We start from the raw sequence: 27,752 nt of genomic DNA, 5'->3' as shown, positions 1-27,752 counted from the left end.
TTTATCCTACTAAATTCTCAGCTCTAAGAAACAGGAAAACCCGGTCTCCCTCTGTGTGACGCCTGAACTTCCTGTCAATCTGTCCACACAGTCCCCCGTCCCACCGTTTCTTCACTCCTGCTTTTCCTCCCTCTCTCCACTACAGTAATGTTAACTCACAACACAGGTGACAACACCGCTTCTGTGCCAGATGGTTGTGTCATGGAGGTCCCAGTCCCAGAGTAGCAGACATGTTTAATTAAGGGAGAATAGCCTACTTGTGTGAACATCCACATGTACAGTAAGCACAGGAGCTGGACAAAAAGAAAACAAAGGCAAGAATGTTCATATCCATGCTACTAGATCTGATCGGACAATTACAGTTTGAGAATTGGACCCGTTGTACTACAAGGAGCTAACTAGTTGATGCAGAAAAACAATCATCTTATTAGGGAAAGTGTTTTGCAAAAGAATGATCCACACATATCCTAGTATTTCTTTCGGCATCTCACTTACCGTTGTTCCCAGACTCCTTGATCTATAATGTGGTCATGTCAAATCATGCCACTGGCATAAAAGTGGGACACACACGGGATTGGATGGTAGAGTTGTGTTGTTGTAGCTCCTCCCCTCGTCTCTCTGTGAATCGGCCCTCAATCCCACCCCTCCCCCCACAGATACACAAACACAATCACAGGCCAGAAATGTGAGTAATAAGACACCCACTGGGTCAGTTAACCAACTGGGCCAGCTCTCCTGCATGCTGCCTCTCTCTCATATACAGTACACAGATGACAGAGGATATGGGGTGAGGGAGGAGGGAGAAAGAGGGAATGGGAGGAAGAGGAGGAGGAAGAAGAGGGGAGTATCAGGAAGAGTGTGATAGGACAAGAAGCAACAGAAGTACTGGCAGCAGCTGTGCATGTGATGAGTACTGTGTGTGTGTGTGTGTGTGTGTATGTGTGTGTGTGAGAGAGAGAGAGAGAGAGAGAGAGAGAGAGAGAGAGAGAGAGAGAGAGAGAGAGAGAGAGAGAGAGAGAGAGAGAGAGAGAGAGAGAGATGATGTATGTGCTGTGTCACGCTTTCAGTTGGCTCTCAGGCTCTTTTCAAACCCTGCCTCTTCTGATTAGGCTCTATCTCTCTCCCTGCTTGCCTGTAGCCATACACACACACACACACACACACACACTGACTCATCAACATAAACGTACAGGCAACATGCAACACCATACAATATTGCAATTGCACATGCAGATAAGTTGACCACACTGAACCTCTAATCTCCTGTGTGTGTGTGTGTGTGTATGCGTGTGCATACGTGGTGTGTGCAAGTGTGTGTCAGCAACGGAGCATCTGTGTTGTCCCTGTCCGGCCGGGCTCGACGTTTGTGGGTGTGCTACTGTCTGTCTGTAATTGAGTTTGTATGGCGTGTGTGAGCAGGCCTAAGCACAATCAAACCCTTGTATGAGTTTCTGTATCAGTGTGTGTGTCTCCGGGCACTAAGGATCTAATGGCACAGCTGACTCCTAGGTCAGGAATGTCGATCTGTGCATGCCTCCCACATTAAAATAGCCAGCCTGCCCTGTCAGCACACACACACGGCTGCCCCAACAGCTGCCCTCACTCCAGAGTTACAGACAGAGAAGGGGGTCGAGAGAAGCTGAGGGAAGGAGAAAGAGAGAAGAGAGCCACCTGATAGGCCCTGAGAACAGAGGAAGAGACCACTGTTGGGGGAGGAGGGAGTCGAATTACCTCAAAGTCTTCCTGCTGCTTCATATATAATTCTTGCACTGTCCTCTCCCCTCTAGTGCTCAATTCCAGGTCCACCCTACACCCTAAATACATGGATAGATCACGGAGGATTCAGTGGGTATAAGCAATATGGCAGAAACGCCATCATGCCTCAAGGTGGGATTGAGCATAATGAACGAATTGTGCTGTTTAAGTAGGCGTTGGAGTGAGTCTGTTTTCATCAGCAAATTCTTCCTTTATTGACTCAAGAGATGAGACGCTCTTGGTATGGTGGAACAGCAGAGCACATGTCTAAGACAGCTGCCATATCACACCCAACAGGGCGTGAGTGGGAGCACAATTGCAACCCCCCCCCATACACACAGTCATGGGGTGAAGAGTGGAGAGACAGGACATCATGCTGAAGTTACTGTGAGAAACTAAGAATGTTATTTTCTTTTAAGTGCAGCAGTGGCAAAGACCTCAAATCTACATGATAGCAATTGGTTTACCATACGTCAGAATCCTTTCTATGTGAACACACTGACTGACTCACTGACTGTGTTGGAGCTCTGCAGAACTATGAATGTCCCGTGTAGCGTGTACCGTTTAGACTATAAAACTTAATAAACAAAATGAAATTTGACAAACGACCTGATGGCAATGCAGTTAAATAAGAACATGGAATAAATTAAACAAAAGGCAGGTTCAAGCTTGGAGCAGGAATGCTCATTTTATAAATACTTCTTTAAGGAGCACTTGGAAGAATGAAGAGCTCATCTGTTAAAGTTAAGAACAGTAACTTAATATTTCACTTGAGTCCATTAAGAGGGTTAGGGAGGCTACATTGGAAGCTGGTTGTGTTTGAGTGAAGGAAGGGGAAGAACAGGGTTTCTCAAGTATGCAGTCACAATATATTGCATTTATATTTTTTAATCACAGAGGTGTTATTCTTTCACTCTGGGAGAAAAACCAACAAATGAAAGAGAAAATTAACCCCAAAAAACAAACATCATCCTGGACAATTCTGTTGAATCCCAGCTATGCATCATGAAACATAATTCTGGAATTCATATACATTTCCTTTCTTTTAAGTATTTAAAAATATCTTATGCTGGTTTGTTCAGTATTTTCTCTCTTATAAGTATAATCTTCTTTCAATATAGTTCTCTTTTGAAATAAAAAAGAAACCATCCATCCATGTGTTTCTGTCCAGAGGCGTTTTATGTTGCCAGCGGTGTGCCAGTCTGTGGCCTGTGCGCTGACAGAGAGAGAGACAGAGATCGTTGCTGGTCTGACTGTAGCTGAAGGACTGATGGTTCTTGGCTGGCAGGGTCAGGGGAGGTTCTCTGTATTTGACCCAGTGATCACTTTCATTCTCCAGATCTTTTTACTCCAGATGTGTGTCTCTGTGGTAGGTGTCCCATCCATGTGTCAACCCTGGTAGGGTGGCCTTCCACAAGGCACACACAGAATAAGTGTCCTCCCTCTCTGATTGGTTAACAGGACTGCCACTCTCAAGACACCGGCGCCACAAGGGGAACACATTGCTCTGCTCCACACTGACCAGATCTTTACAGATGTGGCGATTTGATAACTCAGGGAAAAAAAATCCAAGGAAACAGACGTTGTAAATATTGCTACGTATTTTTAGGAAAACTAAAAAACATGATACATCATTGATTGAGGGTGACATGAATATGCTAGCTAACTAAGTTAGCACAAGGCTCCAATTTAGTTTCCAAAAGGCCCTTGGACCGGCCTACTGATAGTTCTCTGTTTCAGTGACGTTCCTTATAATCATCTGTTAGGGGCTTGTTATGGCACAGCCCATGTTATACAGCTCTCCATCAGTTAGCACACCAAATATAAACCTCAACAAAATGACAGCAGCATTCTATACATTCCTTTCTGAATACTTTTACAAACTTGTAAAGATCCCCATACACTGCCCACAAAGGAGAGACCTGGACAAGAACAGGAATACAATGGATGCTGGTTCTCTCCTTACACGGAGCAATGGAAATATCCAAATTAATCAGGTCAAGGTACACTCCTTACTCTTTAAATATATACCTATATTTTAAAAGGAAACATTTCTTATAAAGACTTGATTAGCTTCTTACTGTTAAGCAAACCAAATAGCTGGATTTGGTGGGGGCAATTATTATTATTATTATTCTTTTTTCTTTTACAAAACATAATTCATTCTCTTTTAAACTCTCCTGAAAGACGTGGTTTACACACAACCCATAACTTTTACCAAGCTCTCTGCTTTTACTCTTTTTTACTCACCCCCCCACCCCTCAAACAAAAACTCCAGGTTTAATACATATTTCCTGTCAAATGTACTTTTACGCCACGATATTTTTTAGTATTAAAGTTCGATTCATCATGCACTTTAAATCTGTCATTTCTGCATTTTGCGACACATCCTATTTGAAGATCTCATTGTGTGAAGTGAACTGAACTCAGCTGGTTGAACTAATCAGTCGTCATCCACCTCCTCTCCCTCCGACTCCTCTCTCCTCTCGTACATCTTATCCCGGGATCTCTCCTGGATCTCCTTCATCTCCTCGGCGTAGCGGGAGAAGGCCCCTCCGAACTTCCCCCAGGCTTTGAACGGGATGGTGATAGAGTTCCTGTAGCTGGGCTTGACCTCGCTGACTCGCAGGAACACGCCGTATTTGTTGGACCCGACGTCGAAAAAGAACCGCTTCGAGTCCACCATGATGGACGTGCCCTCGGGGAGCTCTCCGTAGCCACCGGCCGCGGTTCCGCCGGCCAACTCCTCGTCGTCTCCACCGTAATCATCTATAAGCTTGGCCAGGGCGTCTCTAAACTCTATTAAGCCTTGAGCCGGAAGGGCTATGGTCTGGCCGGCCTGCATGCCGCCGCCAGGGCCCCCCACACCGAACCCGGGCCCGCGGTTGACGGTCTGTCGGATCCGCAGAAACCTCCCCCGCTGGTTCTCCTTTAGATCGAGGTAGTATTTACGGTTCTCCCGGACCAAGAACTCGCTCTTCAGGGCCCGCCTGGGCCCGCCATCCTCACCCACGGAAGACTGGGCGATCTGCTCCGGGCTGCTAGGCCCGAGTTGGGCGTAGTGCTCTATGAAATCCCCCAGGTAGTCACGGAACTCCGCCGCCACTGACATGGAAAGGGTCAGGCGACTTTTAGAGCCCCCGGCCCCAACCTCGGCGATTTTGATGAACCTGCCCTTGTTGTTTTGCTTGACGTCCAAGTAGAAGCGCTTGTTCTGGATGTCCAGCCGCTTGGACGCCAGCTCCTGGGTCTCCTGCTCCCGCTGGAAGTGCTGGAAGCTGCTCCCTCCTCCTCCTCCCCCTCCGCTGCTGCCACCGCGTTCGCTCCCACTGTCACCATCCGCCATCTTCAGCACCTCCAGCCAGCTTCTCCCTCTTCGCTGCGTATCTCTCCCCGCGTGCACACCCCCTTCACGGTCACCGCGAAGGCCCACCTTGCGTCCGCCCCCATTGGCCATGAGTCTGCCAATCACCACATGTTCACACATTCCCCATTCCTTCATTGGTCACTTTTCATTGGCAATCACGCGTCCCTTATACCTCTCTAGTGTATTATTGGTTTAGCTTCAGATTCTGTTTACGTAAACCTCGTGTTCCTCTTATCCTACTGGACACCGATTAATACTCAGTCATTCACGAACACGTCATCGTCCAATCGTCTTGCATTATTGTTTCATTTTTACGATGAACATAATCTGTTTGCTTGTAATTTTAAAACATTGTAACTGATCATTTTCTGTGCAGTTGCTATGGCAAAACTATGCAGGCATGAATGTTTTGTATTTTGTAACTTCCATCACACATAATAATAGTCAATGCAAATTGTTTTATTGTTACATTTCTTCCTTATTTGTAATAAAAGGGAGAAGAGGGTAATACAATGAAATTACCCTCACAAGGGAAACTGGTCACATAGCACATAAAAAGTCTTAAAGCATAACAAGACACAACAAATATGAATCCAGTACTTACATAGGCTATACACAAACGTCTATGACACGGTTAATAACAAAACATAAATATTGTAAACAATCTGGTGCATTTAACATAAACTATAATTAATTTGTCATATTATTGTTGCTAGTGTAGGATTTCCATACTGAAACACCAGCAACCTGGACTTACAGATACAACGTTGCAGATACCGTTGAGTACTGCAGCATGCATGGTCAACAACACCTCCAAAGTTGTAGCATCACAACAGTTCCAAGTCTTCACTGAATCGAATGGGAAATAAATCATGTCAAAGCGCTTGCTTAACCTCTTCGATTGTGAACCACTCAACTGCTCTGACAGAAATAAGCAGCTACATTTAGCACTTGCTCACTCCTGTAGCCTTAGCCGATCTGGACTGAAGTGTGATGTTTGTGCACAATAGGGCAGAGCAGAGCATGTGCCTCACAGGGAAGACATGGTCTTATCAGGAGAGCCCCTTGCTGTAGTACTGCAATACACATAAAAGCCATGAGCAATAATTAATTTCATTTTTTTCCTCGTTCGAAAAACACAGACTTGTAGACATTTTTGCAGATTTATTACAAAATAAACACTGAAATATCACATGGCCATAAGTATTCAGACCTTTTTCTCAGTATTTAGTAGAAGCACCTTTTTGAGCCAATACAGCCATGAGTCTTCTTGGGGATGATCCAACAAGTTTTTCACACCTGGATTTGGGGATCTTTTGCCATTCCTCCTTGCAGATCCTCTCCAGTTTTGTCAGGTTGGATGGTGAACGTTGGTGGACAGCCATCTTCAGGTCTCTCCAGAGATGCTCAATTGGATTTAAGTCAGGACTCTGGCTCGGCCATTCAAGAACATTCACAGAGTTGTTCTGAAACTACTCCTTCGTTATTTTATCTGTGTGCTTGGGATCATTGTCTTGTTGGAAGGTGAACCTTCGGCCCATTCTGAGGTCGTGAACACTCTGGAAATGTTTTTTGTCCAGGATATCAATGTACTTGGCTGCATTCATCTTTCCTCAACCAGTCATCCTGTCCCTGCAGCTGAAAAACACCCCCACAGCATGATGCTGCCACCACCATGTTTCACTGTAGGGATGGTATTAGGCGGGTGATGAGCAGTGCCAGGTGTTCTCCACACATACCGCTTAGAATTAAGACCAAAAAGTTCGATTTTGGTTTCATCAGACCAGAGAATTTTATTTCTCAGAGTCTGGGAGTACTTCAGGTGTTTTTTTTGGCAAACTCGATGCAGGCTTTCATGTGTTTTGCACTGAGGAGAGGCCAGTTCGAGGAAGAGTCCTGGTCGTCCCAAACTTCTTCCATTTAAGGATTATGGAGGTCACTGTGCTCTTAGGAACAACAAGTGCAACAGAATTTTTTTTGTAGCCATGGCCAGATCTGTGCCTTGCCACAATTCTGTCTCTCAGTTCCTTCAACCTCGTGATTCTCATTTGCTCTGACTTTACACTGTGAGCTGTAAGGTCTTCTATTGACAGGTGTGTGCTTTTCCCAATCAAGTCCAATCAATATAATTAAGCACAGCTGGACTCCAAGGAAGGTGTAGGCCCATCTCAAGGATGATCAGAAGAATTGGACAGCGCCTGAGTTAAATATACAAGTGTCACAGCAAAGGGTCTGAATACTTATGGCCATGTGATATTTCAGTGTTTATTTTGTAATAAATCTGCAAACATTTCAAAATTTCTTCTGTTTTTCTGACAATATTGGGTGCTGTGTGTGCATGAACGAGGGGAAAAAATGAAATTAATTGATTTTAGCAAATGGCTGCAATATGACAAAGAGTGAAAGATTTAAGGGGGTCTGAATACTTTCCGAACCCACTGTAGGCCTACATGGAGTGAGATAGTGCAAGAAATCATTAGAGAAGTTATATGTGGATTATCATTCATTCTGTCATATTTAAAGGTCAATGCAAATTGTTTTCATTCATTCTAGATATTTGAGGATACATTAAGCAACAATGACAGAAATTCATGTCATTTCTCATAAATCATATGATAAATCAAATCCCTTGATTTATATTTTTACATTCTATATGTTGTCCTTTTTTGTGCACTAGAATGTGGATCCCTTCCTTTATGGTCTTTGGTATTCCACTCACTCAGGCTGTGTTCGGAATAGCGTACTAGCATACTACTCATACTAGATATGACGTATATTTTAGTAGGTAGTATGCAGTATATACTCATTGAGTATGCTAGTATGCAGTATGCTAGTACGCTATTCCGAACACAGCCTCAATGTCCAATCCAGTTGCAGAAATGGGTAAACACCGTACAAACCATAACGTCATTGGGTGAGGCTAGTGATATAGAACCAGCATTGAGATGTGCTATTGGTTCCCGCTCCAACCGACATCTCCACGTCATTTATCAGCTCGAGCTCTTTGGGTTATTGTTTGGTTCAGTTTTTTGAGAGCGAGAACTACCGGCGATATGGTGAGATGTTTCTTTTACTCACTCTGTGCACTTTATTTTGTACCAAAAAATCCTAAATATGCAAGGTAATACATATGAACACAAAAAACTGTCGAGTAAGAACAGCAATTACATATTTGCCAGATTGTGCAGGTTGGACCGTCGTCTATCGTGTCTTGTCACTCTCGAAAGCTAACGAAAGAGCGCCATCTAGATTCACTCATCCGCCACGTTTTGATGGTTAATTCAAACATTTATAATCACCAACACACATGCGGTCCTTTCTTGTTTATGTATTCACAGTAAAGCTACACACAAAGCTAGCTCAGTGTGTAAGTAGAGTGGCTGCTAGCCAGGTTATTTAGCGAAGAAATGACAGTTATTGGTGCTTCAGAGACCACTTGGCCGTGTTTACAGTAGCGTAGGCTACGGGCGCTAGCTAGGAGTTTCCAATATGTTATTGCCTGTGTGATATCCAACCAGGCTATACGTGTAAGTAGGCACTCCTAGTTCAGTTTTATGTATTTCACACAGCCAATACAATATTATTATGTATTACTTAAGCAATTACAATACTAGATTAAAGAATGAATAATACAACAACTGTGCCGGAAATGGTACAATGATGCTGTTGGCGGGAGGTATTTAGCTGGTTGTGATGACAGCTTGCAATGCATGGGCTTTTTTCGATTTGCTGGACATTCCTTCAGTTCAATGGTATTTGATAAACATATATTTTTACACTAACTAGGCTATTTTGTTTGTATCTCACATTGGCACAGCTCTGGTCTCGTCTGGGCTCTAGACTTTCCCACTACCTCTAAGAAAAATGTATATGTATCTTTTTTGCAGGCAGGAGGAAAAGCTGGAAAGGACAGTGGCAAAACCAAGGCAAAATCAGTCTCCCGCTCTCAAAGGGCTGGGCTCCAGGCATGTAGCCATCTCTCCCCTCCCGGCTCTGATAGCCACATCACGTGAATTTTGCTCCACTGAACATACAGCTTGTTGTCACCCATATATAAGTCTAGGGTTGGACCTCCTTGGAAATGTGTAACATTATTGGACACGTGTGACAGTCAATATTTTGTTCATTCAGTTTCTATCTCGTCATTGGTTTACTGTACATTTCTAAGCATGTTGTTTGTTCTTCCTGGCCAGTTTCCAGTGGGCCGTATCCACAGACACCTAAAGACCCGTACTACTAGCCATGGCAGAGTGGGGGCCACAGCAGCTGTCTACAGTGCCGCCATCTTGGAGTACCTCACTGCTGAGGTCTGTTCATTTATTTATTTTTCATTTACCCATTTAAAGCAGAGTATGGTGTTACTCCATGGACAATGTGCTTCATAAGGAGAGCTAACTAGGCATTCTAATCAATCACCTCAACTTGCCCCCAACCAACCATTAACAGATAATTACTTAGGACAGATTAGGACAGATTAGTCATTGCAGCACCCAACTCAGGCTGGTGCTCATGAATAAGCAGTATGCCCATAGATTATTATGAATGAAGCTGTATTTTACTTTGTTTCAGGTGTTGGAGTTGGCTGGGAATGCCTCTAAGGATCTAAAGGTAAAGCGCATTACTCCGCGTCACTTACAGTTGGCCATCCGTGGGGACGAGGAGTTGGACTCACTCATCAAGGCCACTATTGCAGGAGGAGGTAAGTTGGCAAGACACACCGAGGTAGTTGTGGGTGGTTACTTCTGGATCTGAGGGGTGCAGCTCTGTTGTTCTTCTATACCTAATAAGTAAACTCCTAAATGTCCCTATCACTTCTCTGCAGGAGTGATTCCTCATATCCACAAGTCACTAATTGGGAAGAAGGGCCAGCAAAAGACTGCATAGAAGAAGTGACCTCAGCCACCAGGAAGGAATGGGCAGCCATGTTGTGTTTCACGTATTTGTTCTGGTAATTTTGTACTAGTAGTTGTAGTCTTTTTAGGAATGTGTTGATTTAAACTGTTTTAAATGAGAGAGGAGAATGTTGTGGACAGTTTTTTTTTTTTACAGAATTATTTAGTGGGATACATTATTATTTAAAAAAACGTGTGTACATTTTGTACATAAATGGACAAACGCTTATTGGAAGTTCTTGTCATCCTCTGCAATAATTTTTGTTGATTGGATTTTTGCTCCAAAAGTGTTTTATATACCTTAAAATGTTAACAATTTAAAAAACATTAAATGTGTTTTCATTTCTTTTCACTACAATATTGATTGAATTATTTTACAATTCTGTACAGTATTTTGCAACATGTTATCTTTTTAAAAAAGGATTGTCAATGTACTGTAGGAGAATACTATAGATCTTTTAGCCTGCCTCCCTAAGTCTTTAGTATTTTATTTATTTATCACAACAAATCTATCTATCTTTAAGTAAATGCTGGTATTTTATTTTACCCAATACCACCAAATATGTCAATGGTAGGAACCATGAGCATCTGATAGTAATGAAATTGAGACAGTACTATCTTTATAATTTTTATGACAACATTTAAGTACAGCACCCACAAGGATATACACAAGGATCCTCTAAAATTATTTAACGTTTTGTATTTAAATAGCACTTAACTGTACAACAATAAAAAGAAGAAAAAATCATTAAGTTCATTATTGCACTCTACCCTGATATAACATAACTTATCGAGTAATCTCTTTAGTAGAGAGAGCCACTGAACACTAGTGGGATACATTTCAAAGGTCAGGAAGCCCTCTTCGGAATATTGAGATGCAGTAGTTACATTTAAAGTAATCGTGTCCTAATACTGATGATGGTAAGGCTGGTAAGACCCGATTAGTGGGGCTGTCCCATGAGGCAGCACCAGTCCTGGGAGATTGGCGTATTGGTAGAGAGAGTCCAGAGGCAGCGATGAAGTGGCTGTGGTGGGGTTGTAGTGCAGATAGGTGGCAGCTGTGGGTCCCTCCTGTGCCTGGTGGGGGTGGTAGCTTGGGTAGGGGCCTGGGCGGTAGCCCTGCTGCAGCTCAGGGTAGTGCAGCACCACCTGAGCCAAGGCGTCCTGCACAGTCCTCTTCAGCTTCATGCGCCTGTTCTGAAACCAGTTACGGATCTGAAGGGAAAGATAAGGAGGGAGGAGTTAGAGACAGTGTTCACAATTCTGTCCCCCTAATACTGAGGGAATAAAAGTTGTGAACGTGGTCACGACGACTGAGATAAGCTGTGCATTTATTGAGTGTGTGCCAGCGTTTACCTGTTTATCAGAGAGGTGGAGCCTCTTGCAGAGTTCTGCCTTGTCCTGTGTTCCCAGGTAGGCATTCCTCTTGAATGCTCTCTCCAGGCTGCTGATCTGCTCGGCTGTGAAGGCTGTACGAGGCCGCCGGCCTGAAGGGGGAGATGGAGGAGTAGTGGAGATGCCATCCAGGGGGGCTGTGGGGGAGAGGGAGCGCCCCCCCTCACTCTCGTACCCTGATGTCTCCTCCTCTGTCGCACTGCTGAAACCCGTCTCAGCCACTGGGGAGAGGAAAGTATTTCAATTAAAATGTTGCTTTAAATCTACAATCTAAAACATGTGACAACTAACTAAATGAGGAAGCTGGAACAATCATGTAATTCATCCATAAAAAATAAATACCCCATTAAAAGGTGTTGTCCACCACCATGGTGGCATAAAGAGAATTAGTATAGAAACATTGGAATGCCAGTCTGATTCTACTTTAACCACTCTTAAGCTCTACTACCTAAGCAGTCATGTATGGGCATTCCATCTCCAACAATCAATAATGCGTCTCAAAATCTATATAAACAACTTCTGTATAGCTCAGCCGCTGTAAATAAAACCATTACATTTAATCAACTTCCCCACATATGATATGTGGTATATGATATGATATGATATCATATGATATCTTCAATATGTTCATTAAGTGGAGAGAGAGAGACAGTAAGCCTACCTGGTTGGTTATGGAGTGAGTGGGGGCTTCTCTGGAGTTGTGTGCCCATTTCAGGGGAAGCAGGGTTGGGGTGGCTGTGTGGTTCAAGCCCCTGGCCTCTCCTCACTTGGCTCTCCTGGTTTTCAGGTCTCTGTCGGCAGTAGAACCCAGGCAGGCTCTCTGGGTGTGTTCCAGAGGTGCTGGGTTCAGTTGAGGTCCTGGGGCAGGAGGGGGCAGAGAGGCCGTCTCTACCAGACCCATGGCTACTTTGGGCCAGCCACTCAATTGAGAAATGTCCCCTCATGGTCAGAGAGGAGAAATCCAACAAATGGTTTAAGTTTTGGAATAAGATGGAAAAACGTGTCCTTATAGAACTCTTTGGAAAAAAAAAAAAAAAAAAAGCAAGGAGGTGTCTCTGGGTCCAGTGATGCAGAAAATCCTCCTCTGTGTCCAGTAAATCCAGCATATGTCTGTGTAAGATCTCTCAGTGTCTCTCAGTGTCCTGTTTGGAAAGTAATGATCTGTGCTCTTAGAAATGGGTCTGTATTTATGCAAGGCATCCCTCCTCATTTACAACTCACTCAGCCCAGGATCAAAGCACACATCCTCCTCTCCCTCCCTCCCCTCCTCCTTGAATTTTCACAACTGCAGTAATTAAGATGTCTCAATCGGCCTGAATGAGGCCATTACCTACTGGCTCCAGTGAGTCTGGAGAGGTTACCCCCCCCCCCCCACACACACACACACACACACACACCTCGCCCCATACCACTACTGTCCTCCCCTCCCCTCTCACTACAGCCCCAGCTACTCATCTCTGTGTGTGTCTGTGTGTGTGTGTGTGTGTGTGCGTGTGCGTGTGTGTCTGTGAAATAACAAAATAAATGTCTCAATTCTCAAATAACATATTTACTCTTACTTTATGTTTAATCAAAACGTTCATGTCTTTCATTCTGTTTTTTAAAAACCCTGTCTATACCTTAATTGCATATTGAATGAGTAACTGGCTTGATTGATTGGCTTAACATAATGTAATAATGGCTCATCTGGTTGATCCCTATAATGAAGGTAAAGGCATTGATTGTTCAATAATTATCAGTCTGTTATTGGATCAGTCCCCACAAGAGCTATAGGGAGCCAGACAGGGGACATGTATAACCAGTGGACCCAACGGATAATAATTACATCGTAATTAGGACAATTGAAGAACATGCCAACAACCAACAACATAAAACTTAAGATATCATTTAAAAACATTAGTCTACCATTATTTGCGAATGGGTAGCCTACATAACGTGATTTCTGTCTCTGAAAACAGTTCCTCGACCTTCTCATTCAGGTGTGGATGTATCCAAGTGCCGTGTGTGTTTGAAGTGCCCGGTATCCGTTAATGACAGTACTACTCCACGGAGCGCCATTGCGCGCGGAGACAGCCGTCTGGCGGCGGAGAGATAGCGCGCATGCAATCCCCGGATCGATTCACCGTTTCAAACGCTTTCATTATCTTATCAATGGGACAGTTTGTGATTGAGCCGATTAATCCCTAACACAATGTATCACTCACTTTACATACCCCACGTAATACGCTCCTCTCATTCGCCCCACTTCCAGCCATGGACAGAAGAGATAGGCTACTCAATTCAGAGAGACCGTTTTGCGCGTTATCGCCCATAAAGAACACCGATTGACATGATCCCCTGATCCCTATTTTAGCATTGAAAGTAAAACAATTGTTTGGTTTGAATGACAGAGGCAGAAACTGACAGGGATCCGCGGCGCCAATGGGGCAAAGAATAAACACTGATCGTCAGGCCCCACTCCAGTCTCAAACCTTCAAACCTTACCCGAACTGAATTGCCCATTTGGCAACATTTCATTGACATTTTCGGATCAAATTTGAGTTCAGTTTCATATACAGTACAGGCCAAAAGTTTGGACACACCTTCTCATTCAATGCGTTTCCTTTATTTTCATGACTATTTGGTACATTGTAGATTCTCACTGAAGGCATCAAAACTATGAACACATAGGAATTATGTATTTAACAATAAAGTGTGAAATAACTCTAAATATGTCTTATATTTTAGATTCCTCAAAGTAGCCACCCTTTGCTTTTTTGTTGTTAATAAAATATATAATAATAATATTAAATATAATATGTGTTAATAATAATACGTTATTATATATATATAATATATTATTATTATATATTTTATTAACAACAACAACATTTTATTGTATTAACAACAAAAAAGCAAAGGGTGGCTACTTTGAGGAATCTAAAATATAAGACATATTTAGAGTTATTTCACACTTTTTTGTTAAGTACATCATTCCACATGTGTTCATTCATAGTTTTGATGCCTTCAGTGAGAATCTACAATGTAAATAGTCATGAAAATAAAGGAAACACATTGAATGAGAAGGTGTGTCCAAACTTTTGGCCTGTACTGTAGTACAGGATGGATCAAGAAGATGACAGAGCTATGATATTGGTTAATTTATTACATCAAATGATGGACAACAGGAATAATCTAGAATAGATACAATGATAAAAGATCCATAGTGATGACTGACAGTGCCAATTATGATAGGCAAGAGTAGACTTATTTCACTTTCAGTATTCATTTTCTAAATTCTCTGGTTGACATACAGGTTAATTGTGTCAACCTTATTTCTCATTATGTAGGTCTAGTCCTAATTCAAACTTTTTGTAGAGGGAGTTATCAAACCTTGTTTCAGACTTTTAGTAAAATCCTACATACCATTTGCACTAATAGCAATCTTCACACACACACAGACCCCCACCCCAGTGTAATCAGATCTTTCATGGCATCTGTATTGCAGTGGTATGGGAGATGGCCGTGCCGTCTCCTACCCTCCCGTCTGCCTGAGCTCCGTTAAGACAGGCTCCTGTCTGTTCTCTGTCTCTGTCCCTCTGCCTCTCTGTCTCTCTCTCACTCCTTCAACAGACCCCACATCAAAGAACACAGCACCCAGCCCACTATCACTGATCAGGACGGGAGATGGGGGGGACAGGGGAGGGGACGGGGGGCTAGGCTGATACCCATCCTACTCTACAGTAGTGAGACGAAGGGCAAAGTAAAGAGAGATAGGGATATAGATATGATATGAGTGAGTAAACAAACAACTGATCATGATCCTTTGGTGTTTTAACTATAATCACTGAGCATGTGTGTGTGTAAATTCCTGTGTGTGTGTGTGTGTGTGTGTGTGTGTTGGATCTATGGAGACAAGGTGTCACTCAACCCCCTCAGCCCCAGGCCCAGGCTGCTGTCTGCTGTCTGTGGGGTAACAGTCTCCTGCTGTGCCTGTCTTTGATTGGTTCCATTCAGACACTTTCATCTCTAATGGGCCTGTTTGCTACTCTGTTATGGACACAAACACACCTCGAGCCCCTCAAGCACGGTCAAGAACGGCACAGAGTAGGCAGTCACACACCCACCAAGTTGACTCACTAACAGCTGATCCAGGGTCAGATTGGATGGGAGTACATAATGTCATTCCTTCTGGGAAGTTGTCTCTGAGTACAGATCTAGGATCAACTGGATATTCTATCTCAGGGGAGAAACTGCAAACTGACCAGAAATAAACTGATTAGAAATAATTCTAGATAGTTAGTAATGATTTAATCCGGTTTAAGGCCCTCTTCATCTCATTCTAGTGTTATGACCGGAAGCTGATTCTTTTTTACTTTGATTTGAAAGTATATAGGCCTACAATAAATTAAATATTAAAAAAGACATAAGAAAAGTAGAATGTTTGGCGCATTACTATTCTACAAAATGTAAATACATCCAAAGTTTCAGAATTTCACCGATAGGAAGCAGACCCAAAGGCAGCGGTAGGTACTTGGGGGTGCTGAATATAATACATAATACATTTACTTGAACCTAATAAATGTCTGTGTTTGAATATGCTGTCAGTAAATGAATATCTACATACATATCAATAAAGATCAATGTGACAAAGCCTAATCATTATTAACCTGTTCTGTAGTCTCCACAAGTGGCCCGCCCTGTCTGTACCGTGGTCAGTTAGACCTCTTGTCTTCTCCTGCTCTATTGATTCCTATCAGCTCCTTCAAAGGTTCCTGGGGCTTTGATGAGGCCAGTGGGACTGGTCCTGTAGGAAAAACAGGCATGGTGACTCAATGATCAAATGGAGGAGGGGAGGAGGAGACAAGGGGTGGAGAAGGGAGAAGGTTGCCTTTATTGGTCATGAAACGCCCTAAAAGTACAGGCATGTAGTCTGGTCCCATAGATAATCTCTTCTTTACTCCATCTATATTCTAAATATATTGTATCTCACACACACACACACACACACACACACACACACACACACACACACACACACACACACACACACATACACACACACACACACACACACACAGACTCCCATAGACCTGCAGTCTCCACTGCTCCTCTCAGAACAGGAGGGTGTCGCTCCATTTCCCTCCCACTCAGAAACTTTTGTTTCACATGTGAGGTGTGAGAAAAGGTGACGTGCCAATGGGGATCAGGAACCATAAAGGAAAACTAATGCCCCACCCATGTCCCACCCCCCATTTCCCACCACACAGGCGGACAGGATGGCGGGCGGCCACACCTTCACTATCTCACACACAGAAACACTAATTTTTGTAATATTTATGATCTTGATTTGCACACATATTCATATCTTTGTACTCAAGACAAGTTGTCTGACTGTCTGACTGGTGCCTCCCCCCCTCAACTATTCCTGTCTCACTGAGTTTGGTGTGACATAATTTATTATAAAAATGTGCGTAATTTATACTAGCTAATTTATACTAGCCTACTAATTTATACTAGCCTACTTTTGTTTTGTTTTAATTTTTAAATAAATGAACATCTCTGCTATCAGCCTCTGGAGGGTGATGTAGTCATCATTCTGGGCAGTGACATGGAGAATCTTCTCAGAGCATAGCATGGACAGAACACCATGCTCCGGCTGCTTTGTGAGATGTTGTCATTGTCTTTCTTAGCATGGTCTATCGTCTATCTTTATTCAAACCCTTGTACAGTTCTCAGTGCTAGTTCATAAGATTTACAAGATTTTCAAGAGCAACAGTATGAGGTGTTTCCCCAACACTGACTCCTTATGACAGACACATCCCAGAGTCCTTACTTGTATCCGTTTTTTCTTGTATGCCCGGAAGCTCCACACTCTACATAGTTGATGTTGATAATCTCCAGAGGTTTTTCCTCTGTGTGTTTCATCTGCAGCACGTCCTTATCAGTGAGCTGAGCTTTTATCTTCTGGATCTCAGAGCTGAGTTGACTCAACTTGGGATTGTCTGGGGAGTCTACAATGAGAAAGAAAGAAGCCATTATGAGTTTAATAGAATCAGTAGTTAAAAACATTTATAAGGAATGACTACAGGGAGAGCATTGCTGGTCCTTACCTGTATGGGCTGACTGTAGGAGCCTTCAACTGTTTGGACTCCTGCTTCTCCACAGGCAACATCTTTAGGAGCTCATGGCTGTGGGCAAGCTGCTTCTGGTAGGCATCCATTTCTCCTTTCAACCTTAGATAGGAACAAAATCTCCTAATGACACATTTTAACATAGAAGCCTAGGAAAAGGTTTGTATTTCTACCTGTGGTTCTACCTACCTGTTGATCTCTTCCTGTGTGGAGGAGAGGGCACTCTCTAAGACCCCGTTCTTGTCCAGTGCATACGTGAGGTCATCTCTCTGTCTCTTTCTCTCCTCCCTCAGTGTGTTGTATTATCAGTATTAGCAGTCTGCTTTATAACCAACACAGCACACCATGCAGGATTCTCAGTCTGCATAAATGAGCACGCACTGCTTTGGGTCCATCATCAGAAGGACACCAACGAAACCAAACATTGTTACAGTATTTACTGACATAACATTCAACTAAGGGATTTGATAACAAAATGTTTTCCTGAAATTACTATAAAGGTTGCACCTAGGTTCTCTCGTTGAAGCGTTCACTGGCCCCCACTCTGTCCAGCAGGCTCCCATTCTCTCTCTGCAGGATCTGGAGATACCTGTCACACCTGGCAGAACCAACGTCAACTAGAAGAGGAGAGAGAGAGAGAGAGAGCAAAAACAGACAGGGTGAAGAAGTTGGATTGAGGAGGCAATAGGATAGGAGGGATGGTGGACCATAGAACAAGAGAAGGAGATGCAGAAAGAGGAGAGACATAATTCATAAAGAGGTCAGGATCAGCTGCAGAGAGATGCTGCACAGCCAGTCCCGGACTACAGACACTCACCTTCCCTGTTCTCTCGAGATGTATGGAGCTCTGGGGTGGTGTAGTTGGGTTCTAAAGTCTCTTTCTCCCATGGTTTGGTCCTACCCATCTCTCTCTGGACTGCAAGCTCTTTCAGGCCCTGACCCATGTCAGTGAGATAATAGTGAGTGTCCAACCAAATAAAGGAAACTCGACCAGACTGTCAATAGGTCTGTTAGGGTTTATGTCTACTGTACATTTTATCAAAATAATTCCCCTTGTGTTTCTTTTACAATCTGTGATATAGACACAAGACTTGGAGATAAACCTACCTCTATAATCATTTCCCTCTTAGCCAGATGTTCTTTAAGTTGACAGAGCTCAGAGCACTTTTCTTGCAGTGTGTCAGATATGTGGGTCTGTGCAGTGGACAGCTGCTCCTGCCTTCTCGCAAAGTCCTGACACTCCTCAATATGCCTGGCCAGAACCTGGTTGTGATGCTCTCTCAACTCCTTTACAGAAAAGTGTTAAATGTGTTACTGGCCAGAACCTGGTTGTAATGCTCTCTCAACTCCTTTACAGAGAAGTGTTAAATGTGTTACTAGACAGAACATGGTTGTAATGCTCTCTCAACTCCTTTACAGAGAAGTGTTAAATGTGTTACTGGCTTACTTGGGAAAAAAATATTGGAAACAAGATATCTACATATATTTAGCAAATAGTGTCTGAGGTATCTATAGCTTTGACTCAACTTATTCTGATTACCGTGAACATCTGTTCATTCTCAGTGATGGTAGTCAGAAGCTTCCCTACAGTGAGTTTGTAGTCTGCTAGCTGTCTATCCTTGTCTACTGTGGTTTGAGCCAACATGACCTCCTTCTCTTTCCGTATCTCATCCTCAGTCTGGCCCTGTAGCTTCTCTTCAGTCAGATGATTATCCTCCAGATGTTTTTCAGGAGTTTGAACCAAAATGTCTTCCATCTCCTTGAGTTTCAGTTCCAGTTGGTCGAGAAGGTTGTCCTGGGTAGGAGGGTTCATTTGGGTCTCCAGTAAAGATCTCTGGAGCTGATCAATCTCCCTATCCTTCTCCTCACAGCATTTTTCTCTGGCTCTCTGGACAATAACAAAACAAAACAAGTGTACACTAAATAACAAAACAAAACAAGTGTACACTAAACATCCCCCACAGATAGTGCCCCTTTATAAAAGGAGAGTGATGGAGAAACCTGTCAATGAAGCGAGATGTTTATTAATAAACATTTTATTATAATACTGGTTGTCTGTTTTATAGTGTTCCTAGTGTCTTGGTGTGCACTGGTAGGGCTTTTCTCTTGGCACGATCACCTTCTGTGACCAAAGAGAACAATTGTTTGGGAGCCATTAGGCTACTATTGTAATAACTCTACTGCCATTCAAATATTACTTCATGTTCCCAAATGTGTTAGGCTACACTTTACTACTGTATTAGGCTACACTCCAAGAGCTGGATTTTTATCCAGACTGAAAAGAGAGAGAGAGGAGATCACCTCAGAGGCATCCTCGAACTCTCTCAGCTGCTGCTGTAATACTGAGTCCTGCTGGTGAGGAGTGGTACTGAACTTGTGTACACCTTTGAAAGAAGTATGTATGTAGACAAAATGGCCAAACATATATTTGTGTTTTAGATAAGGTTTGTGATGGGGAAGATTGTTACCTCTTTGTCCTTCAGTTGCCAGTTGAGTGTCTGGATGGTGGCCTCCTGCTCCGTCAGTTTGATGTCATTCTCTGCCAGAACAAAGCTCATCACTTCCATCTCCTCCCTGGACTGTTTCAGAGCATCCTGAAGCTCCTGAGGGACAAAGAGAGGAAGATCAATGCAGTTATTCATAAGCACACACTCTCTGTTTATACTGGGACAGCTCAAAAGAGAAACGGCTGGTTCATTACCATCATCTCTGAGTCGATCTTCTCGTCGGCCAGCTCATTCTCAAGAGTCTATGAAAGACAACAACAACATTCACATATGGACACCATGGACACTGAAGCCATTTAGATTGATGTGAGATGGACAGATTGATCTTACGTGGATGGTGTCTTCATGACTAAACAGCAGGTTGTTGAGGGTTTGAAGATCCTTCTCCTTCTCCTGCAGGCTTGCCTGGAGCTGGGCTATGATGTCTTCCTTACTATTATTCAACTGAATTCTTCCTTTAATTCCCATTAATTCAAGATATCTACATTGTCCTTTTAAGATATCTTAAATTAAATTGAAGATATCTTGAATGAAGTTGTAGATATCTTGAACTGAAATTATGACTAGTCAAAATGATGTTTTAGATATCTCAAACTGGAATTAGGAATAGTCATAATTTAATTGTAGATATCTATTATTAAGTTATAGATATCTTGAAATTAATTTAAATTATTGATATCTCAAATTGGCGATATCTTTAACTTTCATTCTACCTAGTCGAAATGTTATTACAGATATCCTGAATTAGAGTTTAGACTAGGTGAAATTACGTTGCAGATATGTCTGTTGTCAGAAAACAGTCAGTCTGCTGACTGTGGAGCTGGGAGCTGTGTTTTGCATCGCAACATTATTTCTCGCAGTTTCTATCTGCCAGGGATTCCAATTTAACGACATTGAAGAGGCGGACGAGCCTACTCTCCTTGATTCTCAGTATGGGGCGCAGAAAGTGCAAAATGTCCTCGGTTGCGTTCAAACAGGAGCCAGAAGGGTGTGTGAGTGCAGTATGGCAGAGGATCCTAAGGTGTGAGTAGTGACGCAGCCTTTGAAGTTAAGCCGGCATTTAGAGGTTAATGAGGCTGTTAGGAAGAGGTGCTGACAACCCCTGTGAAGTCAGTCAGTCAGTCAGTCAGACAGACAGACACACACACACACACACACACACACACACACAGTGGAAATGCTCCTAGAGTAAATAAAATCAATGGCCATGATTGTTTCCAATTAAACTTTAATACCATAATACCATGAATTGAGTACATACAGCTTGATAGTCTATGCTCCTCTTGCTGTATTTTTAAATAAGGTATGTAAAGCACTTTGAATTGCCCCTGTTGTATGAAATGTGCTATACAAATATACTTGCCTTGCCTTGATAGTTGTAAGGGTTCCATGTGCATACATTTGAACCATACACAGATGCTCTGAAATGCAGTACTCCTACTACACCTGTTGACCTGATTTTCACATCAAAATGACAAGTAAGTTGACGGTTAGTAAGTAGGACAATACAGTCATGCAAAATGTGTTTTTGACAAATGTTTTGTCATAGGCCTATGTTATACAGCACATGTTATACAGCACATGCTAAGACAATGCTACATCATTACTGTTTCTTTAATTCACATACAGTTCCATTTGTTTCTCAATAGTGCAAACAAGCAATCACACAATGACAAGGAGGTAGCAATTCAAACTAAATAAAACATTCAGAATTAGACGTGAAACCGTCCTTAAACAAATACAGGGCTATGCCAGCTGTCAATTAAAATTTTTTAAGGCAAATATATTTGATTAAATAAAATATCTCATAAAATCAAAGAACAGTATTTGAGTAAAAACATTTGAACATTAAGCCAGTCAGTTTCCTGTCTGCAATCCTGTTATTAAAGGAGAACCCCCACCTCGATCCCCTGACCAACCTCTCACCCCCCTCTGCCTAACTCCCCCCTCTACCTCACCCCCCCCCCCCCCTCTGTCTCTCACCTCCTTCTGCCTCACTCCCGCTGCCTCTCACCCCCCTCTGCTGGAATTGGCAAGGCTGGCTAGGGACAGATAGTTGGCCAGTTTGTGGCCTTCACTCAGGCGTTTCTTTCCCAAGGAGGAATATACTCCAGACCCAGATGAGCAAAGATCTCCTCCTCTGAATTAGCCCTCAGATACAACCTCTGAGGAAGAGAAAGAGAGAGGGGGGGGGGGGGGAGACACCAGACCACAGACCTTGGTTATCAGCATGTCTATGTGCAGGTGTAAGCCCTTCTGGTTTAGCATGCAAGTTTGCTATGAAATTCAAGTGTGCATGATTGTGTGTGAGAGAAAGTTTGAGAGTGTGTGTGTGTGTGCGCGCACACCTGTTTGCTGTCATACAGAGCATGGCTGCTAAGAGACATGGCCCTCTCATGTCCTGCCCAGCGACGCAACTCCCTCTCAAACAACTGCAGAGAGAAAGAGATTGAGATAAAGATAGAGAGTGAGACCCGCCATATTGCCAATAGCCACATAAGTAACTACCCCCAACATCTATCACATGTTTCCGAATGGCTTGTATGAGGGATGGGCGTTAAGGATTACCTTGGATCCAGTCCAGCCCAGCAAAGCGAAGGCATACTGGCTGTAGGGAGAGACCACCAGGTCCACTCTCACTGCCCTCCAGGACCAAGGCACTGAGCCCTGAGTCTTCCTCACAAACAAGGTCCCCTCCTGGGCATGATCATCATCCATGGCAGTGTGGGTCTGGACGTGTGGGAGGTCTGTGTGTGAATCTGTATTGCTCTGTGTCGTCTGTGTTTCTATATTGTTCTTTGTGTGCGTGTTTGGGTGAGTGGTTGTCTTTGCATTGACCCGTGTCTGTTTGAATGTCTGTGAGCCATTCTCTGTCCGTGTCTGCATATCTCTCTCTGTGTCTGTCTCTATGCGTGTCTGTATCTGTCTCTCTCCCTGTATCTCTGTCCGTGTTGTTCCTTGTGTCTCCCCCTCGTCCCTGTCCTTGATCAGTCTGAAGATGGAGAAGCATCTCTCAAAGCGGTCCATGTTAGAGGACGGCCGTGCAGGACCGTCTTTGGCCTCCAGGTAAGAGTTCACGGTGGTCTTCTGGTACAACAGAAAGCCCTGGGGGGGTGACAGAATCTAAAAGTATCACCCCTGGGAGGACAGAATAAAGCAGTATGGTCCTCTGTCGCTCAGTTGGTCGAGCATGGCTATAACAACGCTTAGGTTGTAGGTTCAATTCCCACTGGGACCATCTATACTGAAAAATGTATGCACTCATGTAAGTCTCTTCAGATAAAATTGTCAATGAAATGGCATACGAGGTGAGATCCAGTTCAACTGGAGATAGACACTATGGTTTCTTTTCAAGTACTTAGTAGTGTTTAGCCTCTTCTAATCATTAGCCGTGCTTTCCCAAGTTCCTCTGTGCTGTGACTAAAGCTTTTAGTCCCTTTTGACCCAGTTTCAAGGTACAGTACAACCCAAACAGAATGCATCCATTACCTGCAATTCCAACCAGGAGACCACCTTGGGCATGAGCCCCTCCTCTCTGCCCTCTTCTGGGTGGGTGATGAGGAAATCAACATCATGGCCTGTCTGCTTGCCCCTGCAGTTTGTGGGGAAGACAGAGAGATATACTGTATGTCTCAGTGACAGGGTTCCTACAAGTTTCAACAAGTCAAATTTAAGACCTTTTTAAGACCTCTTCGCGACACCATATGGTCAAGCTTTTTGTCATCCCCGAGGTGATGAAATTAGGGATTTCATTGCCATACAGACAAAAAAGGCAGCGAATTGGCTTTTTTTTTGTTCTAGCTTGATTAATTTCCGCATAAATAGATGTGGTCAGACTGATTTCCTTGCAGGATCAAATTTTAAAGACCTAGCACCTAATTTTTAGACCGAATAACTAAAATGTGCGGCCTTTTAGGCCTTATCTGTTTGAATGCTGGATTTTAGACTTTAAGGCTTTTTACGACCAGCGCGGGAACCCTGCAGTGAGCTACTCATCCGTAATCCACAGGTTGGAAAACATTGTCATTGGTAGCAGATACTTCAACTCTAAAGGACATGGACTAAACTCTCCTGGACCACAGATGCCCTTTAGGGTTGACAATCCTGGCATACCTCCTGAACCCTCCAATCAGAGTGATCTCTGCTCCTGGCAGCACAGCGTGGACCGCCCTCTCCACAATCTGACCAACGGCATCAGCCTCTGCTTTAGTGACTGGCAGGTTCAGGTCATCATAATAATGAAGACCTATGAGAGAAAGACTAGCTCAGAGAGGTGGACACAAAAACACTGCTGTTTGATTCAATACCCTCATCCATGAGAAGTGCAATTCCTTTTAAAGCCCATCAGGGATTGGAATTGGTAATAAATGAGTTGGAAACTGTCTCGAGCCCATGCTCACACACACACACACACCTGCTTGCTGTGCCCGGTTGAGTGTGTGTCCTGATCTCTGCAGGTCTGAGAGGGTATGTATTCATAGCTTTCATGTGACGTCACAGCATTGTGGAAACGCCCACCTGACGGGCAAAAGGCACTTTTTGCGGGCAAAACCCACGGGCAAAACCCACTTTTTGCGGGTTAATAACTTTGATTTCCCGTGGGTTAGGAAAATAATTCCAACGTGTCCGGAAAGAGGAGAAGCCAGGGAATCGAAAAGTTTTTGAATGGAGTCGATCCTCCACTCCTATCACCGTGGACACAGGAGCGAATTCCCAGGTAGAAATATCCCCTCGACCCGCTGTCAGCGGGAGTTCCGTCCAGCAGCGGTAGAACTCCCGAACGCCCGGTTGATCGAGTTTCGTATTAAAAGTATATCTTCTCGGGGTGTCAGCGAGGTGGTTAAGGGCTCAAAATGACCGTATACTGATGGTGAATTTAGCAATAATAGTATTGTATTTGTACCACCTCCATAACCGGTGTTATTCACGGAGAAAGCCGGTCAAGGACGCACCTTTTGCGGGTTAATAACTTTGATTCTCCGGGGGTTAGGAAAATAATTCCAACGTGTCTGGATAGAGGAGAAGACATGGAATCGAAACGTTTTTGAATGGAGTCGATCCTCCACTCCTATCACCGTGGACACAGCAAGGAGCGAATTCCCGGGTAGAAATATCCCCTCGACCCGCTGTCAGCGGGAGTTCCGTCCAGCAGCGGTAGAACTCCCGAACGCCCGGTTGATCGAGTTTCGTATTAAAAGTATATCTTCTCGGGGTGTCAGCGAGGTGGTTAAGGGCTCAAAATGACCGTATACTGATGGTGAATTTAGCAATAATAGTCTTGTATTTGTACCACCTCCATAACCGGTGTTATTCACGGAGAAAGCCGGTCAAGGACGCACCTTTTGCGGGTTAATAACTTTGATTCTCCGGGGGTTAGGAAAATAATTCCAACGTGTCCGGATAGAGGAGAAGACATGGAATCCAAACGTTTTTGAATGGAGTCGATCCTCCACTCCTATCACCGTCGTGTATCTTGATAGTTCTTCGAAGATGGGTGAGGTGGTCTAAATAGTAGGCAGCCGGTAAATCGCCATGTTGAGCGATGTTGCTATGATACTTTTTGCCCGTCAGGTTGGTGGTTGCTAGGGAAGAAACCACGTGACTGAAAGCTATGAATACCCTCCCTGAACCACCGATCTGCTGTCTTCGACCCAACACCAAAAATACCTGTTAGAATCTGACAGACACACACACACACACACACACACACACACACACACACACACAATCAGTCATTACAAAGGAAAGAGCACATGGAGAGAATGTTGGGAAATACATGAAGACCCAGCTTGATCTCAACACACCTTCATGGCCTTAAACTGCTCACAGTGCTTGGTGGCCTCCACCTCCCGAGCTACACCATCTTCCAGAATCTCCTAGAGAGACAGAGAGAAAGAGTGAGAGAGAGAGATTTTGAGCAAGAGCAACACGGACAGTACACACACACACACACACACACACACACACACACACACACACACACACACACACACACACACACACACACACACAGACAGACAGACACACCAAGGATTATTTTCTGACCTTGATAACCATAAGGGAGTGCTCCCCCAGACAGGGCAGTCCTTTGAGTTCCACTGCCCTTCTCACTGGCTGAGGGAGGGACTTCAACACAGCAGTCGCCCTTCGGAATGCAACACCCCGGCCCTCATTTTCATTGAGCTCTGCACTCTCAGCTAAGATGTCCAATGCATCCTGAGAGAGAGAGAGAGAGAGAGAGAGAGGGGGGGGGGGGGGGGGGGAGGGAGGGAGGGAAGGAGGGAAGAGATATTAAACTCTTTAAACTCAAAAACATATTTTTAAGAGTTTTAAATCCAGTGAACGAGCGCATACTTTGGGGATAAGGGTCGAGGATAACAATGCAGGATCACCAGAAGTGGACCCATGTCAGGGACGGTTAGAAGGAGGACTTTGGAGGTTTGTAGGGTTCGTGGAAAGGAGGAGAACTCACTGTGAGCAGAGTGTTGTGATGCAGTAGAGGGGTGCGTCTTTGACAAGCGTAGCTAGGCACCGAGACCACTGCAAGCTCCACACCACACTTCTGACTTTCCTGTGTAGCAATGGGAAACAATATGTAACTCACACACATCCTCCATTTCAACACACTGAGCAGAGGAAGGGATCAGCACTAACAAAAACAAACACTTGTGTCCCAGATGATTGACAGGGGCTGACTGAGTCCTAGTTAGAAACACTGGGCTGGTTAACTTGTGGGTTAACTTGTGGGTGAGAGCAGAGGAGCTTTGGGAACCACTGGATAACTCACCTGTAGTCTGTGTTGGTCCATAATGTTCACAGGACTGCCTGCACGCATGCTCTCTGTGTACCAGCTGATGTCCAGGAGATGGACTGAACCGGCTGACCTTCCATCCACTGTCCCCCTCTCTCCTTCTCCTGTCCTTTCCTCTCCTCCTCCCGTCAGTAAGTCCAGCCAGGTGCGAACCTCATCACCAGAATTCTTCTCTGACACAATGTGTGTGATGGTATGGCTAGGCGGGGGACGTAAAGCACCCAAGAGATGGGATGTGTTTAGTTTGTTATGAAGATTGAAGCTAAACCAGGTCCAAAAACAATCCCCTCCCTTGGTACCTTCAGATCTGTGTGTAAAGCGAGGAGACGGACTATACTACTAGCGATAAAGAGACAATGCATGGACTGAGTTTCGGACATTTGTCCTCCCTCAAACCTACCTGAATGACTCGTCCACTCGGAATCCTTTGCTCCGGCCAAGTTGTGTGAGGAACGCTCTCCGACTCGCTCCCATCTTTCTCTCCAGGAGGAAGATGACCACGTGCGGGAACTTGCTGGCTTTGTCGCCGCTGTTGTCGACTGTCACGGAGGAGTTCCCTCTCCTTCGTTTCAAGGGGACCATGATGGGCATGGTCACTAAGCATGAAGACCGTATTCAATCAGATATCCACATCACAGTGACTTACGATCGAACGTTGGTGTCAACATGACATTCTGCCATGTGATAACTACTACAACTACTACACGATGAACATATTTACAAATACCCTGAAAACACAGAGTGTATGACACGTGTTGAGCGATGACAGCCAACCGCTGTCATAAAGTTCAGAAGACCTCCCGCGGTGGTGCATCAGTCAAAATAGATCCGATGTGAAACAGGAAACCCCCCCTCCCTCACAAAGCTCATCATATGATCGGCTACTTCCTCAAACGTTAGATGTCTTTGGCT

General features: G+C 44.0%; 4 protein-coding genes across 4 annotated transcripts; 1 reads left to right on the top strand and 3 right to left on the bottom strand.

The window, feature by feature from the left end:
- Positions 1-2,525: 2,525 nt before the first annotated feature.
- On the bottom strand, positions 2,526-5,128 carry purbb (purine-rich element binding protein Bb). Its single transcript, XM_080530229.1, has one exon. It carries the CDS (start codon positions 5,099-5,101, stop codon positions 4,199-4,201), a length of 903 nt encoding a protein of 300 aa, XP_080386355.1. The 5' UTR covers positions 5,102-5,128; the 3' UTR covers positions 2,526-4,198.
- Positions 5,129-8,123: 2,995 nt separating this feature from the next.
- On the top strand, positions 8,124-10,660 carry h2az2b (H2A.Z variant histone 2b). Its single transcript, XM_080530226.1, has 5 exons — positions 8,124-8,178; positions 9,010-9,087; positions 9,316-9,429; positions 9,692-9,821; positions 9,945-10,660. Exons 1-5 carry the CDS (start codon positions 8,176-8,178, stop codon positions 10,004-10,006), a joined length of 387 nt encoding a protein of 128 aa, XP_080386352.1. The 5' UTR covers positions 8,124-8,175; the 3' UTR covers positions 10,007-10,660.
- Positions 10,661-10,920: 260 nt separating this feature from the next.
- On the bottom strand, positions 10,921-12,353 carry ved (ventrally expressed dharma/bozozok antagonist; the record flags this gene model as incomplete). The annotated part of the gene is made up of 3 exons (XM_080529530.1): positions 10,921-11,229; positions 11,371-11,630; positions 12,071-12,353. The coding sequence occupies 3 exons, from the start codon at positions 12,351-12,353 to the stop codon at positions 10,921-10,923; spliced, it is 852 nt and encodes a 283-aa protein (XP_080385656.1).
- Positions 12,354-22,096: 9,743 nt separating this feature from the next.
- On the bottom strand, positions 22,097-27,422 carry polm (polymerase (DNA directed), mu; the record flags this gene model as incomplete). The annotated part of the gene is made up of 13 exons (XM_080529529.1): positions 22,097-22,194; positions 22,378-22,461; positions 22,598-22,873; positions 22,991-23,134; positions 23,519-23,621; positions 24,143-24,275; positions 24,444-24,488; positions 25,628-25,718; positions 25,834-25,905; positions 26,075-26,245; positions 26,502-26,600; positions 26,817-27,039; positions 27,241-27,422. 13 exons carry the CDS (start codon positions 27,420-27,422, stop codon positions 22,108-22,110), a joined length of 1,710 nt encoding a protein of 569 aa, XP_080385655.1. The 3' UTR covers positions 22,097-22,107.
- Between the last annotated feature and the right edge of the window lie 330 nt (positions 27,423-27,752).

Source organism: Nansenia antarctica, assembly GCF_963989245.1.
Source record: "Nansenia antarctica genome assembly, chromosome: 4".
NCBI lineage: Eukaryota > Metazoa > Chordata > Actinopteri > Argentiniformes > Microstomatidae > Nansenia > Nansenia antarctica.
The sequence above is the reverse complement of the archived record's forward strand: the minus strand, read 5'-3'. Positions and strand labels throughout refer to the sequence as shown.

Excerpts from the sequence above, each read along its gene's own strand:
- purbb (XM_080530229.1), bottom strand. The coding sequence starts at position 5,101 with ATGGCGGATGGTGACAGTGGGAGCGAACGCGGTGGCAGCAGCGGAGGG.
- h2az2b (XM_080530226.1), top strand. Across the intron at positions 9,088-9,315 it reads CTCAAAGGGCTGGGCTCCAG|TTTCCAGTGGGCCGTATCCA; the intron begins GCATGTAGCCAT and ends CTTCCTGGCCAG. Across the intron at positions 9,822-9,944 it reads GGCCACTATTGCAGGAGGAG|GAGTGATTCCTCATATCCAC; the intron begins GTAAGTTGGCAA and ends ACTTCTCTGCAG.